The sequence below is a fragment of the Strigops habroptila genome, chromosome 7 (genome assembly GCF_004027225.2).
Source record: "Strigops habroptila isolate Jane chromosome 7, bStrHab1.2.pri, whole genome shotgun sequence".
NCBI classification, from domain to species: domain Eukaryota; kingdom Metazoa; phylum Chordata; class Aves; order Psittaciformes; family Psittacidae; genus Strigops; species Strigops habroptila.
Window position 1 is genome coordinate 59,711,182 of NC_044283.2, and position 22,502 is coordinate 59,733,683.

General features: G+C 39.4%; 1 protein-coding gene across 1 annotated transcript in view; it reads left to right on the forward strand.

The window, feature by feature from the left end:
* The window catches only part of ARHGAP24 (Rho GTPase activating protein 24), a 210,538-nt gene that overhangs the window by 36,225 nt on the left and 151,811 nt on the right, over positions 1-22,502 (forward strand). The window contains exon 2 of the mRNA XM_030491341.1: positions 1,960-2,159. Coding sequence (XP_030347201.1) covers positions 1,980-2,159 — 180 coding nt within the window. The 5' untranslated portion in view covers positions 1,960-1,979. The remainder of the gene's footprint in view (positions 1-1,959; positions 2,160-22,502) is intronic.

Genomic DNA, 22,502 nt, shown 5'->3' on the forward strand with positions numbered 1-22,502 from the left:
AGCTGGTGTGTTCTTAATGAAATTGTAATCCCAGGCTCTTGAGAGCCAGACACATTTGTATGTTTTACCAGGATACTTTGCTCAGGTAAATGTAACAGTACAAGAGTTCAGGGTGGCTCTAGATGAATCCTAAAGGGGCAGGAGAAAGATGTTATTTTCCTTTCTCTGAGAAGAATATCATGAAGTGATTTAAGTTTTGGTCCTGCAATTTGTACTTTGCAGTGAAACCTGTGTGCTCATGTTGAGGCACGTTAACCTCAGTGGCACAAGGCAGTTAAGAGTTTTAATCATGGAGATCAGATTCCAGGATCTAGCCCACAGCAGGGACATGACAGCAGACTGTGCGGGTATTAAAAGCAAAAGGTATAAATGCACAGCAGATATGGCAGGTGGAGAAGTTGTTCCAAAGGAGCATGAGCTCCTACCTCCTACGCTCCTACCAAGTGAATGGTAGGAAGAAAGGAAGCAAAGGCAAAATGAGTTGAAAACCACTCCTGACTAGAATCTATTCATCTATTTATTTCTTCTTGCTTGGTTATATTGCAGTTTATTTTACAATGATGTAACGCTGTCCAAAGTACTTGTATTAATTGTCGGAGGCATGGTCTCATCTACCAAGTGAATGTGTATTTCCATTTCTAATCTACCTTAGAAGCTGAGCACATACCCTTGCAATGCTAATGTCTGTTACTATGTTCCATAACAGTATTGCTGTATAGGAGACCAGAGCTGGAGTGCCAGCCTTGGACTTGTCTCCTGCCTGCAGAGTTTAGAATGTTTTATTCTTTTCCCATCCTGATGTTTGGAACCAATAGATCATTGCCTATGAAGCTGCCTTTCCCAGGCTCTAACAGCTGTGCAAGTTCCTGACTAGGCAAGAAAAGCTGCCAGTGGTAGTCTAGGTAGAAAAGAAACATGTTCTTCAAGCACTTAAACACAGTGAAATGTCACTGTTAATTTTGCACACTGGTGTGTTTGTTGTTATAGTCACATTTTATTCTGTTTAGGTAAACAATAGTTGGCACATACAGGTTTTGGTTTGATTTGTGTTTCAACTGGAAATATCAGAACTTGGAACTCAAAATCCTGAGTCTGTTGAGCTCTAGACTTAATAGGGAATCAGGAAGAGCCTTTTGACCATGAAGGTTAAGCATATGACTGCATGATTGTATGGACAAAATCCATCAGGAAGATTCATCTCTGTCCAGAGATAGTTAAAATGTATAGTTTTAACAAGGCCGAACAGCCACATGAAATTTTGTCAAGTTTAATTCCACACTTCAGCTCCAATTTTGACACACTTCTTGTGCCTTGAGTTGACACGCCAAAATTCTGCATGATTTACAAAATGTCTGTAATAAGTGTGGCTGGATGCACATTCACTTTGGTCAGGGCATGCTCATGTGAGGGAATATGCAGGTATTCTTGTCTTTACTGTCACCATTCCATTAAATGGGCTTTAGTAAAACAAAACAAAAAAAAGCCTGGTTGTCTGGTGGGGTATATTAAGCCCTGGAGAACCAGAGGCTTCTTTAATTTTGCTTAAAGCCCCAAGCCTGTTAGGGAATATAAAAAGGGGAGGTCCAGTAGTGACAAACACACTACTTTCCTTAGTCCAAAGATGTATTGTAAGTTCATTCTTTGTTACTGCCTATAATCCAGGAGAACTCATCTCAAGAAACAGCCAGTGTCTTCCTCAGTGCCAGTTGAAATATCTTACACTATACTTGAACAAATCTTTTGCTTCTTTCCTGCTTTTTAGCAACTGAGTTCGTTATTGTTACTGTCTCAGCTGATGGGGTGCTAGCTTAAGAATAAGCAGGCAGATGCTAAATGCTTTTCTAGCACACCTTTGTAGCTGGGGCATGTTTCTTTTCCAGCTGAGTTGAAAGGAGCAAGTTACTGCCTGGATAATAACCTAATTATTTTACCTTTACCTCTTTTTTTTTTTCTCAACAGGAGACTTGCCCAGTTCCAGCATGGAAGAACACAATGGCTCTGCAGAGACTCCCCCACCGAGCCACGGGAGGCACAGTGCCATTAAGTGCGGGTGGCTGCGGAAGCAAGGAGGCTTTGTCAAGACCTGGCACACACGCTGGTTTGTTCTCAAGGGTGACCAACTTTACTATTTCAAAGATGAAGATGAAACCAAGCCCTTGGTGAGTGATGGGAGGTGAGGGAGGAAAGTAAGTTAAAGAAAACAGAATTGTCTCGTGTATAAAGAAACAAAGCTCTCCATCTCTGTCACTGACTGAGTACAATGTGGGATTTTGATAACAGTGAACACAAAACTGAGTCAGGCCTTGGCAGTTAATGTGGCTTCCCCATTAGGCTTGTTTCTAAAGCTTCCTTTTCCAGGTCAGGGTTCTGATTGCATAATTTTGAAGGGGGTGGAGTGTACATGAAGTTAAAGTAGCAAAAGTAAGTCAGATGGACTTGGTTGAGGCAGATGAATAAGCTGTATTTGAAAAGGTACAGCTTATTTTTCTGCTTTTTAAAATGTAGAGTATCCTTGCTTTGTATCTACCTAAATAGGGAATACTGTAAGACTGCACCCTGAGTACATTGCCGTCTGTAATGTGGAACACACTGCTGTCTTCTGCCTGGTTCTGTTGTGGTGATTTACTGCTCCTTAATGCTCATGTATTTTCCTATTTATTTAGCTTTTTCACCAGCATGCCTTAGGCCATCTATCTCAAGAGTGCCATAAATGTTGAGTAAATAATGCTGCCTCTCAGGTCAGGGCAGGCCTGAGCCTCTGTGATAATAAATTAAGAGAGATCTTGTACTAGCACCTACAGGAGTATGATAATTCTGTGTATTAATCACATCCTAGATGCTTGTGACTTCAGAAAAAGCCCTGAGATGTGTGAGTTACTTCTGTACAGGTATTAAAATATAAGCATGCTCATATTTGTTATGCCTACTAAATTTTTGGTGGTGTACCTTCATGTGCAATTTGACAGGGAGTTCTCAGAGATGTAAAGCCCATATAATCTAGCTTCCTGTATGAAACAGGTCATGACACTTTGTCAAGCTTTACAGCTTGCATTATGGTGCATATGTAAAGAAAACTGTTCAGTCCTGAGATAATTGTTCCCAAAGAAGGTTCTTGTACTAGTTAATTTCTGAGTATCAATTTCACAGGCTTGGTAGCTGTTTGTCCTTAAAATTATCACAGGTTGTATAGGTTAATTAAATAACACACTGCATATTTACAAATTATATGTTAGTATGACTACTTTGAATATGAAATAGCTAATAATTTCTGGGAAATCAAATGTATCTTTCGCTATATATATTGTGTTATGAAGAAAATAAAAGCAGCCATCAAAACAAAAATGTTTATGGGCCAGAGGCTGAGTTTCCAGAATACAACTCTGCTTCCGAGCACTTGACATCTCCTAGTATGTTTGCATGCAACGACTTCATTGCTTTTGAGAAGTGACACAATGCTGTATTGTGTGGAACTTCGTACAGCGCTATGGAGCCCAAATTACCATCTTGTCTGTCTACCACTGACCTGTGGGATGGCTTCAGAAGATCCTACTGACTTCACTACTTACCTTTTGCAAAATGGAGGTGGTGATTTTGATCTTCTCATACCTTTGATAGATCAGGTATAACGTGATTAAATAACTGAAAGTTTGTTTGAGAGATGCCGTAGGGAGAGGGGAGAAGTGCCAACAGAAGTGTAACTTAATATAAGCCAATAGGTTTGGAAAATGAATGGCCTGTCCAAATTAGGATCAGTCAGTCTCTCATGTCGGTGTGGCTTTGGAATGTTTATGAAGCAAACTGCACAACTGTCAGTTCCTGAAATACGTCCTAGGTTCAATGCCATGTACAGAAGTGAGTTTTTATCCCATTTAACTACACTGAAGGGTTTGCTGCATTAACTTTAATAAGAAAATCACTATGACCTTCTAGGAACCCTGTTGTTATTACTGTAGAGAGCTACAGCAAAGAACTCCGCTGATACCATGAATTTTCAGTGCATAGGGATATCATTAGGAAATGGTAAGCAGTATTTGTTATTATACCATGTAGTGTTGGATCTGTATTTAGGATAAATACTGTTTATTCACTACTGGATTGTAGAGCGTGTACAATGTACAATTGTACAATAATTCTTTTAGGCAATAATATAATTGAAGAGAGTTAATGAGGTTGGGTTTTTTTTTCCAAATGGATAGTAGTTTTTATTCTGCTTACTGGCTGGTTGTGTTTGGAAGGAGGTAGAGAGTGGCGATTACTCGTGCAATTAGAGCATTCCTCAGGACATCTTGTGCATATATATTTAGAGAAGGTGGAAGAACGACAGCGGGAGGAGACAAGAGAAGCCAGTGAGTTTATGTTCACAACCTTAATGCAAATTAGAGAAAAGCAGAATGCAGTTTCTGGTGTTAAATCAGTAGGTGTTCTGAGCACCAGTCTGCTTAACATTTGGGCTTGGGTTCTGTCCAGTCTGCACCAGAAATTATGCCATGATATTTGTGCTTTTTGGAAGTGATGGAGATGTCAATGGAACTGAATTACAGAAAAATACTATTATCTGTCAGACTATTCTACAGGTGACTGTGTACAGTGGGATTAAAGAAAAGAAATAACATTTGTGTCTAAGCCATCAATAAATGTTTGGAATTCCTGAAGTGTGCTCGTTTTCTGCTGGTAATACAGGTAGCGATCACATGTGCTTTAGTCAATATGTATACATCTCCTTGATGTTAGACTATTAAATTTAAAAGTCATTAACTATCAGTGTGAGTATGGGGAAATATCTCTGCCAACCTGTTTCAGATGCCTACAGGCATCCTGAGCCAGTGAAGAACAGCAGAAGAAAAATCTGCACACAGCTGTTCATCTTATAGTCAAGGTCAGTGAATTGCCATTGGTTCTTTAACATCATCAAATACAAGAATCTTTCCCTTGTAGTTTTACTAGTAAGAATAAGAGATTCTTTTGCTCTGATATCCTTGAAATGTCTCTGGGGATCTGGCAAAGATGGCATTTCTATTTACTGAAGATGTGGGTATGGATAGCAAAAATCTAGTTAATTCCAGAAGACAGAAAACCTAACAAATAAGTGAGCAAGCCATGTGAAGAAATAAATTATGATGTCTGGTAATTCTGTGTAATTTTGACTATTTGGAAGTGATACTGGATATTGCCTTGATAATCTTTTTACTGTCTTTGTAAGTCACCTTACTCCTGACAGCCCACATTGTGCTTTAGAAAGCTAGTATTATGCTAGATCTGAAGGTCATCTATCCAAACTTGAAATGTGGGCAGCTGAAAGAAATTGGCATTTAGCATTCCCCCTTTCACAGTACAGCTGTTGTTTAAAAGCAGCCCATGAAAATGTATTTCTTGCTTTCTTCTCTGTCTGTGGTTGACTTCTCCATCTGTTTCTGGGTTGGCATGGTCTTAACTGAAGATGGGAAGAGGAAGTCAGAGCCTTCTCAATGAGACAGCATAATCTTTTTGTGGTTTCATAAGAAGCAGGAGGGAGCTTCCAAGCATCATCTGCTTGCAGCTTTGCTGTTACACTCTCCTGGTGTTACTGAGGCAGTGTGTTTATGGGAGCAAAACTAGGGAACCTGTAGTGATGGAGCATCATCGGTACGAGGTTGTAAATGGGCAAGTTCATCCAATCAAAGCAGCGTTTTAGACTTACGCACCTACTTAATGTCATTGCCACTCAACTTGGTTTATGGTCTTGAATTTGAGGCGTTTACAGCAGAGAGATCGTAAAGAACTACGAACTAGCTTTCAAGAAATACTTAGTGTAGGCCTGAAAGCAGACGATGATCTGCTATTTCAGTTTATATCCCAACCTGAACGTTTTGCTGTGCAGTTTTTATCCTCTAAATCCTGTTAACCTCTTAACTGTTTGGTGTAAGTAATGCCAAACAGTATTCAGTGGCTCAGAGGATCTTAGACAAACCCTCGGAAGGGACAGCAGATTTGAATGCTAAGATGTGAATCTTAAATGTGGAATTTTAATTGGTCTTTGATGGAAACTGAGTAAGTGGCAACTGGAATTGTAAGTACAGGTACAAACAGAATATATTTTGAAGTATTGCTTTCTGGCAAAATATGTTCCATTTAATTCAATTTATGTAAAAATTGTATTGACAGAAAAATCCATTTAATGGCATTAATAGGAACATGACAAATTTCAGTTATGTTTTAAAACTAAAATAAAGCTTCTAATGACTGTGTTATATAGAAATTAATGGGATAATTACATAATTTGAAACTTAGCCTGTCAGTAGGGGAAATCTTCAGTATTAATATTGGACATGATTAAAGATTGAGCATCATGCTTTTTTTAGATGTTAAAAGAGAATGAGTAACATTTCTGGGTAGAGGAAAAATCCTGATTGTACATGCACTTCAGAACTGCATCACAAGAAAATGGACATCTCTCCTTGTTGCCTGGAGGATTATCAGTAAGGGAGAGCAGAGTATTATTTGCTCTGGTCCTTGTCTTTGGAAAGCCACAAGAACCAGCTTTAGTATAAATACTGAAGAGCATCATAGCAAGCAGAACAGCTTCTCAGTAGATATTGCTGTGACATGTAAGAGCAGCTCCCTTGGTCTTGCACAGGGGAGGATGTGAAGCACCAGGTCTGTGCCTGCTTGCCTTTGTGGGCCAGGCTCAAAACTCATGGAGCAAAGTAGGGGAATTGATGTGAAAACAGCAAGGAGTGTCCAGAATACTAATGATTTTTAGAATTTTTTTATTTTTTTTTTATTTCTAGGCAAAACACTTGCTATTAGTCTAGGAAATAGAAATGGTCTTGGGATGGATGTGTGCTATGGGGTGAATCCTCACCTGTGTAGGAGCAGTGAGCTCAGCGCACTTGTGGCTTGGTGGTTCTTGCTATCCCATGGTCATTCAGCAGCCTGGAGTGTGAGCTCTCCTTTATATTCTTTCCCTTCACGGCTTATGACTTTGCATAAGCTCTCTGAAGTAAGGTACTGCTCGTTGCAGTTTTGCACTCGTCGTGCAAACTAGAAACAGATTTTGGGGTAGCTGTATGTTCCTGGTGTAATGATATTTCCTGTTTCTTGAAACACTTAGTCAAAGGAGGAGAAGCCTCTGTGTAACATACCTGTCTATTTATGACAAGGGCATTTTTTTCCTTTCTGATCATTCTTGATCTCCATCCACTGAACATAAGGTCTCTTAAGTTTTAAACTGAAAATTAACTTCTTAACTCTGTTACTGATTGAGTTTCAGATGAGGCAGGAAGAGTTGTTTCCTGCCTAATGTGAGTAGCAGGATCTCATGCTTTTTTTCTGTGTGAGACAGAAACATATGACCTGGCATGGCAACAGGCAGACCAATCTAAAGCCTGGTCTCTCTCACATAGTGAACTACTACAGCGGTAGCTGTTCAGTGCAGAAAGTGAAGTGAAAGCTCCAAACTGCTTTGGGTCTTTTTTATGGGTTTTCATAGAATGGCTCCTCAAGTATATGAATATAAGTAGGCTTTTGCAACTGAAGCACTGAAACTTCTAGAATACGGGGGTGGTTATTGAAGAATAGGTCTTAGCTTTTACATACAGTAGAAGGTTCTGCTGTTTGTAATACCTATATGCCTTTGTAAGTTTTAAAGTCATTTATTGCTTCAGATTTCAGCAACTTATTCATAGGGACACATTTTTTTACTGCAGTGATTTATGTAAGTGTTATTAAAGCTGTAATACACTTTTGTCAGTGGATACCCATGGGAGTTTTGTACAAGAAAGATTACTGTGGTAAGGCTAAGTTTATTTGAAAATAGGGTGTTTCTAATACCGCTATTCTGTTGCTTGCTAAAGGTTTCTCAAATTCACAGGACTGAATTTCTGTCCTCAGCCTGAGTGACTCACACAGGGTGAGTCACTGAGGTGCTCAACTTGAAAGTGCTCAAATTCCAACTTTAATCCCCCTTTTATGCTTCTTTCAGACCAAAAAACTGAACTTGAATTTTCAGTAATTATTCTTTTGAAAAACTTAGGAGGGCTTGGTCCAGTAGAAGTCTTGAAGATTTTTACAGGAAGAAAGAAGGTTTGTCCTCCAGCATTAACTGCCATGTTAATTACAGGAACGTCACTAAACAGTGTGCAAGGTTATGGATTCTGTGCTAAAATCAGGCAATTCTCAGTGCTTTGCCACAGATTATGCAGTTGAAAATTCAGTTCCCCAAGAAGATGGTTTTTAGGTTTCAGCGCAATGCAAGGAGCAGTGTCTCTCTTAGTCAGTTTTGCATGTAGCAGCTGTGTCATTATCTGTGATTGTACTGGTACCATCTACAAACTACTATCCTGCTTTTGTACTAATTAGTTTAGAATCTGTGCATACTTAATTCCTGAGGGCTTGTAGCTTTTCATTCTCCCTGAACTTCAGTGAATTTTCAAAACAGCTCTCAGGTGCAGTCTTTGTCCTTCTTGCATTGCTCTGTTCTCCATCTTCTGATCCAGCTCTGACCCCAAATTCCATTGGGTTTTCCTTTGCTTCTGAATACATGGGCTGGTAAAATAACTTCCTCCCCCCCACCCAGTATCTATGGCATTCATAAAGGGCCAGCTGTAAGGTTGTTGCTCTCTGACATGGTTCAGTGTGCCCAATCCCATTTCATGATTTGGAAAATAGCAGATTAAATGGTTACCTTCCTATTCCCCATCCCCCCAGCAGTTCCACTAGCTGCCTGAGTAGCTCTTCAGTTTAAAACTAAAAGTTTGCATGTATTTTCCACAATCAGCCTCTTTAATGCATTTTGACATCCACCTACCCCAAAACAAAGAACAAACAGTGGGCCTAGACGTGTGCAAGTCTGAGAATGTGTCCATCTCGTTTTAGGATTCAGAAAACCAGTCCAGTGACTAAAGTTCAAAATTCCTTGAGTGGAGACAGTTTTGTAGGTGGGAAATATGAACCTTTCATGGTATTTGGACTTGCACAGTCCACTGGGACTTCTTGTTGTTATAACCACAATTGGAAAGTCAGGATGGTAAGGAAAAGATGATGCCACCTGATTCTGCCTGTTTATGTGGCAGGCGGTACAGCCCCAGCTCCTCTTCCAAAGCCATTTGGGACCAACGAATACGTCTTTCCATACTTCTGTATCTTTAATCAATCCAAACTTGGAAATAAATTATAGTAAATATTTTTATAATAGAACAAAGCAAAAATGCCTCATGGCATTGATTGAAAATGTTAGCACCACTGACCATGTGTGCATTCAGAGCTAAAGCTCTCAAGTGTGCTACCATGTGTTGTATAAACTGTGTGTATAATTAGACTCAGACAACAGCTGCTGTTAGATGGGAAAAGATAGTCGTGCTAGTGAGATGTAAACTAGCCAACAGCTTAATTTCAGTTCCTGGTGGCCAATGCATCTGCTTAGTCCAAATGTTCAGAGAACTGCCCTCACCTTTTGCTTCATGGGACCAGGAAACCAGCTTGTTAGTAATAGCTTGCTAACTCTGAAGTAAAGTTAAACTCTTAGTATGCTTCACTGCATTTCATGGATGAGCAATACTCCCAGATGTAAGAATCCATTGCATGATACAAAACTGCTTTTCCATCGTGGTGGAGTTGCCAAGTCTGTAACTGTCCTGAGTCTTGCATTTCTTTATTATGCTTGCACCATCTTTCCTTCCCTTCTTCCCTCTCCATTTCTGGATCATGCCAATTGACAGGGTTTGGGGCAGGGAGAAGAGATACTCTCTGCTTTTCTCTGTTGCCTGCCAGATGAAAAGTGCGTTTCTGGTGAATGCTAATGAATGTATATTTAACAGGCTAGTGAAGCTGAGTGAAGAGGAGTAAGGAGAGTGCCAGGCTGCTGTTGGTTATGTTGTTATGGTTGTTGTTGCTTGTTTTGTTGCTACTACCTTCTTGTCTGAAAGACTGCTGATCTAAGTTCCTAGACATGCCAGTGATTTTGTATTATCAACTCTAGTGCAGTGCAGTGCCTTCTGTCACACTAAGTCAGGCGGCAATGGTCTGCTCTAGGTGTTTCTGTCTGGCTTTCCTTGCTTAATAGCTGTTGTACCAGTAGTGTGAAGCAACTAATGTGAATACTGCTATGCAGCACTTGTGAGGGTATGAGGTGAAATGCTGTGGAAATCAATCTCTAAGTTCATCTTTAAGTAAATTGAATGCTTTCTTTTTCAAGCATATGTGGAGCCTTAATCATTGTAAGAGTAAATGTTGTAGTTTATACCCAACTGGTAACTAAGTATCACGCAGCCGCTCACTCACCACTGCCACTCCCACAGTGGGATGGGGAGGAGAATGGGAAAATAAGTAAAACCTGTGGCTTGAGATAAGAGCAGTTTAATAATTGACATAAAATACAATATAATACTGATACTAAAAATGGAAATAATAAAAGCAGAGAGGTGAAACTAAAAAAACACCAATAAACCCAAGTGATGTACAACACAATTGGTCACTACCTGCTGACCGATACCCAGCCTGACCCAAGCAGTGATCTGGCCTTCTGGGTAACTCCCCCCCGGTTTATATACTGGGCATGACGTGCTGTGGTATGGAATATCCCTTTGGCTAGTTTGGGTCAGGGGTCCTGTCTCTGCTTCCTCCCAGCTTCTTGTGCCCCTCCTCACTGGCAGAGTATCAGAGACTGAAAAGTCCTTGATCAGGCTAAGTGCAACTGGGCAACAACTAAAACATCAGTTTGTTATCAGCTTTGTTCTCAGCCTAAATCCAAAACACAGCACTGCACCAGCTGCAGGGAAGAAAATTAACTCTATCCCAGCTGAAACCAGGACAGTAAATTAATTTTTTTTGCATTCCAGTAATTTGGGTAGCAGAGGCTCTGTGATAAGTTTGTCTTGTCTAAGGGCTAACACTTGAGATAATAGACATGGCTGTTGTATTTTGGAACCTGACCAAATTCAGTGACATTTGATCAGTTCATAAACTGGCGCTCCTGCAGGTAGCACTGTCAGTGTATGCTATGAAAAAAGTGCTTGAGATGTTGAAAAGTTCAGTTGGTGCTGCGTTATCTTGTGTAGGCCATAGTTAACATCCCTATTTAAAGAAACCCTAGGTGTGCTTGCTTATTTCCTTGCATATTGCTGAAGGACTTATTTAATGTTGCTGCTGTAGTAACTGAGGACTGATTCTAGCAACAATTTTTTAGCAGCATTTGTACAAGTCCACTGTTCTCAGCTTCATTCAGCCAGACTGCATAAATGCTCTTCTCTGTGAGCTTAGGCTTATCACATTAAATCCTATGGAAGTTCAAAAGCATCAAAATGTTGACCACATGCTATGTAACATATACACTGTGGGCACAAAAAGCCTCTTTTTTGGTGTCTTGGTTATTAGAGCCTTTGCGTTGACATGTCTCCCTGATCAGGCTGAGCCAGACATTTCAAATCCCTTCATACAGAACAAGTTTGTGAGAATGGCCATCACAGGTGGTATTTGTGTTGGCAGCCTTATAACAGAGGCCAAGGGTTGAATGGTAGCAGAAGCAGCTAAATTAACTTCTAATACTGGAGGGACATCCTTTTCAGCAGACTTGCAGCACAAAAGTTGAGCTAACAAAAGCTTTCTTTGTTACTGCTTTGGCTGCAGAATAAAACCCATTAAAAGCATATGCAGCTACCCACAAAGAGTTCCTGCTCCGGGTGAGTAATTGCACCATCTCCAAAAAAAATCAAATGCTTTTAACTCTTGAATAATGACAAGAAGCAATTGAAGAGTTTCATAGACACAGAGATGTGTTTTGGAAGCCTGTTGACATGAACATTAGTGTAATGATCTGGTAATGCAGGTGATAGAAAACAGACATGAGGCTGTGATTTAAGCAATGAGCTGATACTTTAATAAGCCCCTGTATGTGGATTTGCCAGAATACAGTGGGGATCTCAAAAGAATCTTCTTGTATGATGGCCCTGCAGTATAGACTTTCTTCACCTAATCCATAGGGGTCAGCTCTGTTTTAGGACTACTTACCTGCTCCTTTTCCTTTTGTGTTTCCATAATGTCTGTTGCTTCAAACTTAAGTTCTCTTCTCTTCCCATAAGCAAAGGCAAAATGGGAGGTCGTCTTTACTTTGGAGGGATGACTGTTTCAGCCTTGAAATAGTGCTGGATGTGTGAAGGATGGGGAGCAATGAAAAGCCTGCACGCCATGGTCCTAGATCTATTAGTAATTAGTGTGTTTCTGTGCTTATGCTGAGAAGAGCATAGAGGCCACCTCTCAGGCCACCCACTTGGTCTTTGGTGGGGACCAACTCTTTTTTTTTTTTTTCTGTTTAATCATAGCTTTAGTATCTTAAAAATGCTTTCTAAAAAGCACAAGTACTCTAGCAAGATGTAAAAAGAAAAAGTAAATTAACAGCTTGAAAAAGACATGGAAGTATTTAGATGTTTTGGAGCCCAGTGAGCACGAGACGCACTTGCAGTTTTTCCCTGTTCCTTCTTCGCTTTTTCCTCACTTGAAGAGCAATAAATAATGTTCCATATCTGAAGAAGAGGTTTAGTATTTGTGGGGAGAAAGGATATTGTTAAAAACTTCTGTCTGTAATTCTTATTAAAGTTACTATTTGCCATATACTACCTAGTGTTAAGGTGCCAGATTTCCTCCCTGGGCTGAAAAGTGATACCTATCCCATTGTGTACCAGCAATTACTGAAACTCTGTTTAGCTTTTGCAAGCTGAAAGTATATTTAGCAAAGTATTTACATGTTGTGTTTCTTCTGATACTTATTCTGCAAAAGAAGTTGCTGCTCAGTACACTTTTATATTAGAATATATATTACTATAAGTGAATTATATATAATTATATATAAAGATATATATAATTATATATAAATAATATATAGGAATAAGTATATAAATATGTATAAATTATATAAATAAATTATATATAATACAAATTTATAATATATATTATAAAACCTTTAATTTCTAATACGTAATTACTAACCATAAAGTGATTTATAGTTAAATAAAGCTGGGAATGAGTTTCACAGCTTTTCTTGCTATCTTTTGTTAAATGCAGTATTAGCTTTTCATCTGCATACTCTTAAATTCAGTGTAATGATCTAGTTTCCTGTGAGTGAGACAGATGATGTGCTGTATAAACCTTGTGTTACAGAAATAATTCCTTTCAACAGGGGAGAGATTGCCTAGAGGAACTTGTTGAGAAAACACCTCATGAGAAATGCCATAATGATTTGTATTAGTTACAACTCCTATTAGCACTTCCCAGAAAAGGAAAAAGAAAAAGGCAGACTGAGACCTGTTTGCACAATTCCTTACATAAATATTTAAGAGCAGAGAGGTTGGCCATGGGTAGAGCTGGGATGAGACGTACAATAATGTCGGGAAAGAAAAGGAGATATAGTAGTGTGGAGTTTACTGTGCTGTAACCTTCTTTGTGCATCTCAAGAATGCCAGATCAGTCTCATGAACATCAAATCTCCTTCGTTCCCTTTCAATGAAGGTGTTAAATTCCATAGAGTATCAAAACTCTTCTGTCGCCAAGTATCTTGCTATGACTGAAAAGCATCATGGGCATGAGGCTCAGCAAGATATGTGTAGCAGTGGACTCCTGGAGGTATGTTGTTTAGTAGGAGAATTCACAGATTTGTCTGGAAGTCTAGTGTTAGATCATTCATAGTCCAGCTCGTAAAACATATATGTTGCATTTAACTAACCTCAGATCAACAGAAGATCTTTTTCCTTTTGCTTCCTCGCTTTGATTGTTATTCCAGGTGTGTTTCTTCATTTTCTTTCTGTATTTATATAATGTCCTTTATGTAGCCAACACTATCTGGGAAAAAGAAGTATGCTTCACAGCTGAAAAATAAAGCATACAGAGCCTCTGTGTCAGCCTTTTTGATATCCTGAAGTATTCGGCTTTCAGTTTTCTGGCTAATTGCTTCGTTTTTGTATAGGTTAACCTGAGCTGAGGTGGAGGGTATGGAGTAAAATGAATCTTCAGTATTTTATAATGTGACAATAAGAAGAAATGCATAAAATAAATTTCTACCCTCTAGCTCTTACCAAGGTGAATAGGTGAATTGCCATTGGTGAATACCGATCTAGCATTTTATGAGTAACCAAGCTGTTCTCAGCAGTTGCAGACAAAGATTCATATCTTATGTCAAGGAGGAAATGGTGAGCTTTTTTTCCTTAAAATAGTCTCCAAGTTCTAACAGAGCACTTGTGCCAATATAATTAGTAAGTCTAGCAAACATCAGTGCTATCCCTGGCTCTGGTCAGCTGTGGAGCAGTCTTCACTGGAAAGAGAAGGCCCGGTCCTTTTCCCTTCCCCTCTGCAAGCAGGAGCTTTACATTTTCCAAGGCATTTGTGACTTTGGAGCATGAAAACTCAGCCTTTACGCAAGTGTGAAACCAGGATTTTAAGACCAATGCATTATGACTCTTGGTATTAGGTAATGTTTCCCACAAGACCTGTGGATGTGTTTGTGATTGCAAGAAACAGGTTACATCCAGTTTTAAAAACAAACAAGTGCATTTGTTTTAACCTCTTTAGTGTAATAGCTGGTGTAGTAAACATGGTGATTATTTCAGTGTCCCTTTGCTACACTGGAAAGAAGTATCCAATTAACTGAGTGAAGAAAACATACCTACTGCTCTGAACGGCTGATTTAATGGCTGATTTAATGTCTAAACGTGAGCATATTTAACATTGTGAGTAAAGCTAATTAAGTTATTAAGATGCCATGAAGAAAACACAAAGTAAAATCAACATACCTACTCTTGGCTTGCATTCCAACACAGCTGTATTCTTGCACTTTTTTGATATGATTCATACATAAGCACAGTAGTATTTCTAATTAAATGTTTTAATTAAACAAAAGGAAGGTCTGCTAGGTTGAAATGCAGCTTTTCTTGGTACCTCAGAAGATGACAGCACTGGGACTTGTCATGGTTATTTGTGTCCTGCTGAAAATACTGATGTTCAGATACTGATGATACTGTTTAGAATAGCTTATATGTGAGCTGTTGTTCTTTGAATCATTGGAGAAATTTTATCCTAACGAAACGCAGTGTTGCGTGTGAAGCCTGTACAACAGCTGTGTCTCTCAATGTGTTTTCCATTGCCGGGGGTCCTGCTCAATTTGCTGCCTCAGTATATTTCTGGGTAACATGGGGTCTCTCTTACAAAACCAGCAGTACTGCTGTTAAATGGCACCAGATTTCAGAAGTTGAAATGGTTTATTTAGTCAAATAATGCATATTCACTGTATTTACAACAAAATTATTTTCTCCAAATATTTCTCAAATACTTTCCTTCCTGAATATGTTTAAGTATCAGACATTTCGTACAGCTCTCAAAAGCAGTGCATGGTAATTCAGTTGTTCTCTGTAATGGCAGCCATACAACTTGCATCCAGTGCAGTGATCAACAGTTGTATGTCTCCAGTATACTACAGGACCCTAGAAATGCAGGATGCTTTCCAGACCCTTTTTACTTCAAAAGTAAGTATGAGTACCTAAGCAGATACTCCTTCGTAAGCTTTCACATTACCCCGTTATCCAAAAGAAAGTGTTACCACTGAAGAGAAGAGCAAGCTTGCATATTTGACTCGGAGTCTGCCAGAAAGTGTCCTTTCTTTAGTTTGGTTTTAATTTATATTGTTTTCTCCACTGTAAATATCCATAGTATTCTGTTCCTCTCCCTCCCTGTCCCATTGCGCTGTGCTTTGGGAGAGGAGCAGAGCTGGAGAAGTAGGAGGAGAAAGGCAAGGCTGAAAGGCCCTTAAGTACTGTTTACACTTGGTTTTCTCTAGCAGCACCGATGTGTCAGGACCGAGACCATCTGCAGGGCATGGATGGTGGATTTCCATCACCCCTGTCCCGCCATTTCTTTGCTGCTGGAATGGGAGTACTGGTGGAAGGACAAGATGGATGCTGTCCAATAGTGGGATCCCAGTGAGAAAGTGCCTTGTGGATCTAGTAGCTCAAATGTGAACTAGTCCAGCTGACTAGTTGGAGAGTGTAAATTTGAGCTGGCAGCTTCAAGAGGGTGCGAGCAGGGGGAAATTCAGAGAGGGGTTAAATATATGCATGTAGATCTATCTGCATGGGGCTTGCACATGGTGCTGTGGGAGTTTGGATGTGAATGTAAGCATTTGACCTTGGGATGGGGTGTGAAGTGGTCAGAGGGGCCTGCATGAGAAAATTTAGCTGTGTTGTGTAGGCTCAAAGAATGTAATCTGAGATCGAGGGAAGAGCACGTTAAATGAGTGGCTAGAGAACAGGACCAGGATTTCATTGCAGGTGTGGGGAGGAAGAGCAGGACTTCCAGAGCTGGTAAGACTTTCATTAATCTGTTAACCACCATCCTTCACATTCTCTCAGTTTTCTTCAGAGGATAATTATTTGCCTGCATTATGCTGCTTGGCTCAGCTTGTGAGACACAGTGTGCATCTGCAAATGGCATTAGCTTCAGTATTTGGCTTGTAGTGCTTTCTCATAAAAGACTTCAGCCACTATTGTTTTTAAAACCTTAGGCAGCTCACAGTTGAGCTCATGAAGGTATGCTCTGTGGATGATACAGGGACAAAGGGGCTTTTTTACAGAATGCCCTCTAAGTTTCATTGTGCAGACTCTTTTAAATTAACATTTGACAATAGAATAATAATGTTAAACAAACCAGACAGTAAAATGCCAAGGCATTTCTGAGATGCTAGAACAATACATATGCTTCTTTCAAAGCAGTGGTAATGTCAGCAATGGGACAAATGGCTGCTGAAGAATGAAACCAGCTAAAGGCATTCTCCCCCACCTCCCTTATCCTGTGAACTGTGTCCAGCAGGTCCCCAGTGTGTTGTAAACTTTCAGCAATAGCATAAAAGCTTTTTATGTAGGGTGGCTGTGAATAATAGATATTTTCCAGAAAAGAATTCCTGCACATTGTGGAGTCCATTAATGTGTGTGTAATCAGCAAGAAGGTTGAATGACAGATTTTTCTATTAACTGCTTACACAGCCAGCCAACAATTTGGCCACTGTGTGCCCAGCAGGAGCGAGGTGGTAGCAGGAAGGGTTGCTGAGCTCAGACTCGCTGTGGGTCTGGCTGGATTTGGGGGAGTGATGGAGTTGAGCTGGGGAAGAGGCAAGAAGCTGTGCTTCTCTAAGAGAAGAGCTAACAGAAGACTGTCTGAAAGGAAAATGCTAAAGATAGTATATTAATGGAAGAGTGTTGGAGACGAGTCTTTTGATTTCCTGTCTGAAGTGTAAGCGATCCTCCGTGATGCTTTGAAGCTGCTAGCTCATGTTACTTTCAAATGAATCCAATGTCCTTCTTTGAGGCCTTTCTAAGAAAACAAAAATTTCTTGGACAAGGTAGGAATAGAAAATGTTTTAGGTTTTATATGCAGCTTGTCTAACAGCATTTAAATACTCTGAAAAGCATTGTCTGCACACAATACAAAGGAAATGCAGGTGCTGACAAGGGTGTGAACCTGAAGTCCAACATGTGAAAGCAACCTCTGCCTTTGCTATTGCAGTGACCTGGTAGCTGTGTGTCTCCGAGTGGAGGTGTCACTTAGGGATTTATGAACATCGTAGCAGTTCAGGAGTTAAATTTACCTTTTTTTTTTTTTCCCCCAATATATAACAGATATTCTATCACTTTAATGACTCTTGGTTCAGTTCCATTTACTTAAACTTTGTTGCACAAATTTTCCAAGGGTATATAAATATTTTTATATTTATTCCATATCTGCTAAAACTGCCTTTTGTTTTTTCCTTGGGGTGGTGACATTTTTTCTTTTGCTATCTTTTTGGTTTAAGGCTTATTTAGGTTGTAACAGTGAAAGCAGTGTTAGTGAGAATGCTTTAAATCCTGTTATAAAAGCGGATCCTGACTTTCTCCTTTATTTATACATATATAAAAATAAATATATATTTATATTACAAAAACCAAAACCGATAAACCCCCCCAAACCAACCCTGCAAACCAATAAACCCACTAAGGTTAGTAATAGACTAATACACAATAATTACTCTATAGACTCCTGATTGGCCTAAATCGTTCAGAATAGACCTTGATGTTACCTGCCAAGAACGTCACTTACAGCACTTCCACGGGACTCCTAAATTTAGAAGGTGGCACTGAAATGAGTACCTGGGCAAGTTTTCATTGGCATGAAATGGAATATGATCTTAAAAGACTCTTCCTTTTTTTTATTTCTTTTGTTTTTTTCTCCTTTTATTATTATGCTAGGCAATAGCAGTTACAGCTGGAGGGATGAAGAAACCAGATTGTGTAATGGCTGAGAGATGTTCCTGAGAGCAGTGTATGCCAGGCAGAGAGTCAATTATAGCTGGTTTTCTCTGGATTTCTGCAAATGCTTGTCTGAAAAACACAATCATAGGAAAGGCATGAGTTTTGTGTAAATGATGTGGAGGCACAAGTAAGAATGGGGGGAATGTCAAACTACATCATTACAGCTTTTTCTGCATACCAACAAAGGGACAGGGAGACAATTTGCTGGCAACTCAGAGAAGCACCTTTGGGTGCAGGAGACACGATTGTGAATCAGAAATGTCAGGTGTGAGCTACTTGGCTTGCTAGGGATAATTAGACAGCTAACTTTCTTCATCTGTGTGCTAGCAAGCTCCTTGTCCTGCATTGGGTGAGAAATGCAGCACAGCTGTTGTGCAACTTCTTTTAATGATTGGGTTATCAGGCAGCATCTGTGTCATCTAGGGCAGTTTAAGAGTGTGCTGTAGGCTATGCTTCACTTAACTGCTGGTGGTACAGGTTTTGCACTGATCTTGATGTGTTCAAGAAGTCTGTAGTGACCAGTGTTCAGGCCTGGTCATTTTTCCCTTCAAAGAGAGAAACAAATTTGTTGTTACTCATGTGTATATATCTCTTTCTGAACTAGCTTGGTAATGAAGGAGGAATACCCACTGAAAAAATGTATGCTTCAGGTGAGTGTGAAATGAATTGTGCTCTGTGTATGTCTGTGTTTGTCCTGAGTGGCAGAAACTTGAATACCTTTGTCACTTCTGGTGACAAGTCCCATTTTTCATCAGAAATTCTGATGCAAAGAAAGCTCAGGATGCAGTTGTATTTTGATACAGTAGTATTATTCCAGGTAACACTGTCCTTTCACATTCTTCCCCCTTTGCATTGGTTAAGTGGAGTGGAAGGAGAAAATGCCAAAAAAACCTTAGGGGTGGGAGAGTGTTGGGAATGTTTGGAAAGAACAAAAGTGAGGTTGGGGTCTTGGGGGAGAGAAAGGTGGGAGCCTAAGGGTGTAGATTCGTAAATTATAATCTGCCCTCCCTAGTGTGATAGGTATCCAAATGAACAGAGAGAGTTTCTGAACTGTAGTTTCAGAGAGTGTTACCTATGCAGTGGCTTGTGAAATATATGAAGGTTTGTGCAATCTTCTGTGGGGAGAAATTTAGTATCCCAAAAGGAAAAGCCTAGGTTTATGGTTTTCAGATATTTTCAATTATCCACTGTTAGTGTATGAATAATTTAATGAACACTTTTTAACTTAAAAACATTGCAAAATATGAGTGAAAGCATGTAGAGATAATATTTTAATAGGATTTGGAAAGAAGATTTAATTGTATTTAGTATTTTGAGAATATACAGACTTCATTTTGGGGGGGGCTTGTAGCATACTGAGAAAGAATCGAATTGATGATCATTAGTTTCATCTGTGGATTAAGTCTACAATAGGATGCACATTTTTTTGTGTGACAGTTTCGAGTATGATGGGTTTTTGTCTAAGATTAAGCCATTGACTCTGTCAGGGATCTGAAGTGGCATGCAAGGATAATCTTAATTAAGGTAAGACCTTTTCAAAACTGCCAGCTGCATATATAGAAAAAAACCCCAGGTAAATTAAGTCATTGGTGTTATAATAGTTGAGTCACTGATTTTTAACCTAGGTTGAGGTTGTCATTGCAGGAGTAATTGCAAATGCTAGGCTCTGTCATTAGCCAGGTGGACAAATAAATATCCTTTTTCCCAGGAATTACATTTTTGTGGTGGTGGTGGTGTCTGCCTGCCTTTTAGTGGGAAAAGGCCTGCCTTTTAGTGGGAAACAGAGAAAACATTCCTTCAGAAGAAGGAATGAAAAGTTTAATGCATTCAGCATTTGCATGCATGAGTAACCTAACCAATCCTGTGAAAATGAGTAGAGGAATGAGATTTTCTGTTCACCTCGGTGAAACTACAAAGTTACATTTCTAAAAGAAGAATGTTCTTTTAAACCCATGGAGTATGTTTTGTAAGGGATAAAGAGGGTTGAGCTCCCCATGGCTGCAGAGAATGGGGGCAGTGTGTCATAAAAAGACTTCACGAAAACAGCAACTATTCATTGCAGCCTGGCTCTTATTATCTAGGATCACAATGGTGGAAATGGCATTTTTAAACTTGCTTAAGAACACATGGATCTGAGTGTGTTTAGAGGTTGGATGCACTTGGTTGAATTGCATAGATGTCTTGATGTTGCCCCTCAGCGTGTTCATAATGGGTTGGTGAAAGTGTGCCAGAGCTAGGGAATACAAGTTGAGTGAGCTGGTGCTTTGGGATAATACCCTCTTCCACAGCGTGGTGTCTGAAGGCTGTGGCATGCCTGCTGGTGGTGACAGTTCTGTGCCAGGCACCTGTGAGAAAAGTTGTAACTATTTTAAGGATGAGTAAAAGGCTTTTGTGTTTTCTCTAAATGTAAATTCAATATAAGTGCAGCTGGCCGGAATCTGCATTTGAAATTCTGTAGCTCTTCACTAGAAAATTTTTCTATAGGATGGTCATTTCTTTGGTCTGCATTGCATACTTCACTTAGCTGCAGGAGGGAACCATAAGCTTTGTGTGGGGTAAACTGGAGAGAAAACTTACTGTAATGTTGTAATTTCTAATTTCTTACAAGAGACAGTAGATGCCCTGTCCCGAAAAAATGGGTAAGGGCCCTGTACTGTCAACTACGAGGAAGTAAAAATGTCAGGTCTTCTTATACCTTTCTATGAGCCTAGAAGTGCATTATTACTACAGAGTGTAATAGTAAAATACATCGGACCTTGCACACTGTATGGAGCTGGTGACACAGTGAAATAGTTTATAAGTAGTGTGTGTATCAAGTGTTTGCAAATGGGCAATTACGTGAAGTGTTTTCCTAAGAGATGATATCTGTAGGAATTGCATAATAATACTGGGATTAATGCAGTCACTTAGCATCAGGCAGGCCCAGGCAGCTCTTCTCTATCTGCTCTGATTTTGCCTGCTAAGTTTATCAGTGGGTGAGTGACTGACTAGTCCTAGCTTAGGCCATAAATGAAAATGTGTCTCTTCTCATGTGCATACTTTTATAGATATTAGCACTGTGATATTAGGGGCTGGTTGGTGTTTAGTTCCTATAGATATTCCCATGCAGGCAAGTACAGAGAATAATTAGCATTGCGCAAAGATGTCTTTCATGTGGTCCTGAAGTAAAAGGGACACGGCTGTGGGATGTTAAGATGCTTTGTGTAGGAACTTCCCCACTTCCTGTTTTCTTGAGTCTTCTATTGAAATATAAATCTTGTAAAGATACTTTGTATCTTAACCATGTTATTTTGCTGCTTGCTATGCAAATACTTTCTGCTGATGAGTCTTATTACTTCTTAATTATTTAATGTGAATACCAGGCATAAAGAAATGCTCTCTTGCTCTATTTCATACCATTGTAAAATAGATGACATGAATATGTTTGTTTTATACATTCTTGTAGGATGCTAATGTCTACTTCTTTTTAAGGAGCAATTTTAAAGTCAAACACTGCTAAGAGGTTAAGGTTAATGTACTGGGTTTTCTTTTTTTCTCATTATTGGATTTTTGATAGGTTTTTAAGATAGCTACAAGGGATTTTTAAACAATACCGTGTTGCACTTAGCACCTTTCGTCACTGGATTGTCCACTCTTCTTGTATAGGCAACCACTGCTATTTTAACAGATTGTGAAACCGAGAGACAGTTTCTGTTTAAAGAGAGGAACAAATGAGATTAACATTCAAATTTTTTAACTGTTTATTCCAAACTTAAAATTCTTCATAACCTTTATGGAAATGTTGTGTGTCACTTAAAATGAAAGAGTGGAATGGAAATTTCATTACTGTTTTATACTGGAGGTTTCTCTGAAATACTAAAATGTTTAATGACCTTGAAACATTTCTCTAAGGAATAGATCATCCTCTATTGAATTCTACAGAACCATTTCATCAAACCATAAGCCACAGGGTTGGTTTGGTTTTTTTTTTTTGCTAACTCCTGCATGAGTTTTCTGGAAAGCGTCTCCCCTGTCCTATGTCATTAAAACACAGAAGGTGAGTGAGCAGGGGTGACAGCTCCCAACAGTTTTGGATCAAGAGAATAACAGTCCCAATAAATTAGACATGACTGTCACCATCCATCATCTGTAGTATAAAATAGAGCTTGCTGAAGTAGAAGGGATATCCTTGATTGTGGCGATGAGGTTCATGGCAGGATGCTTGTG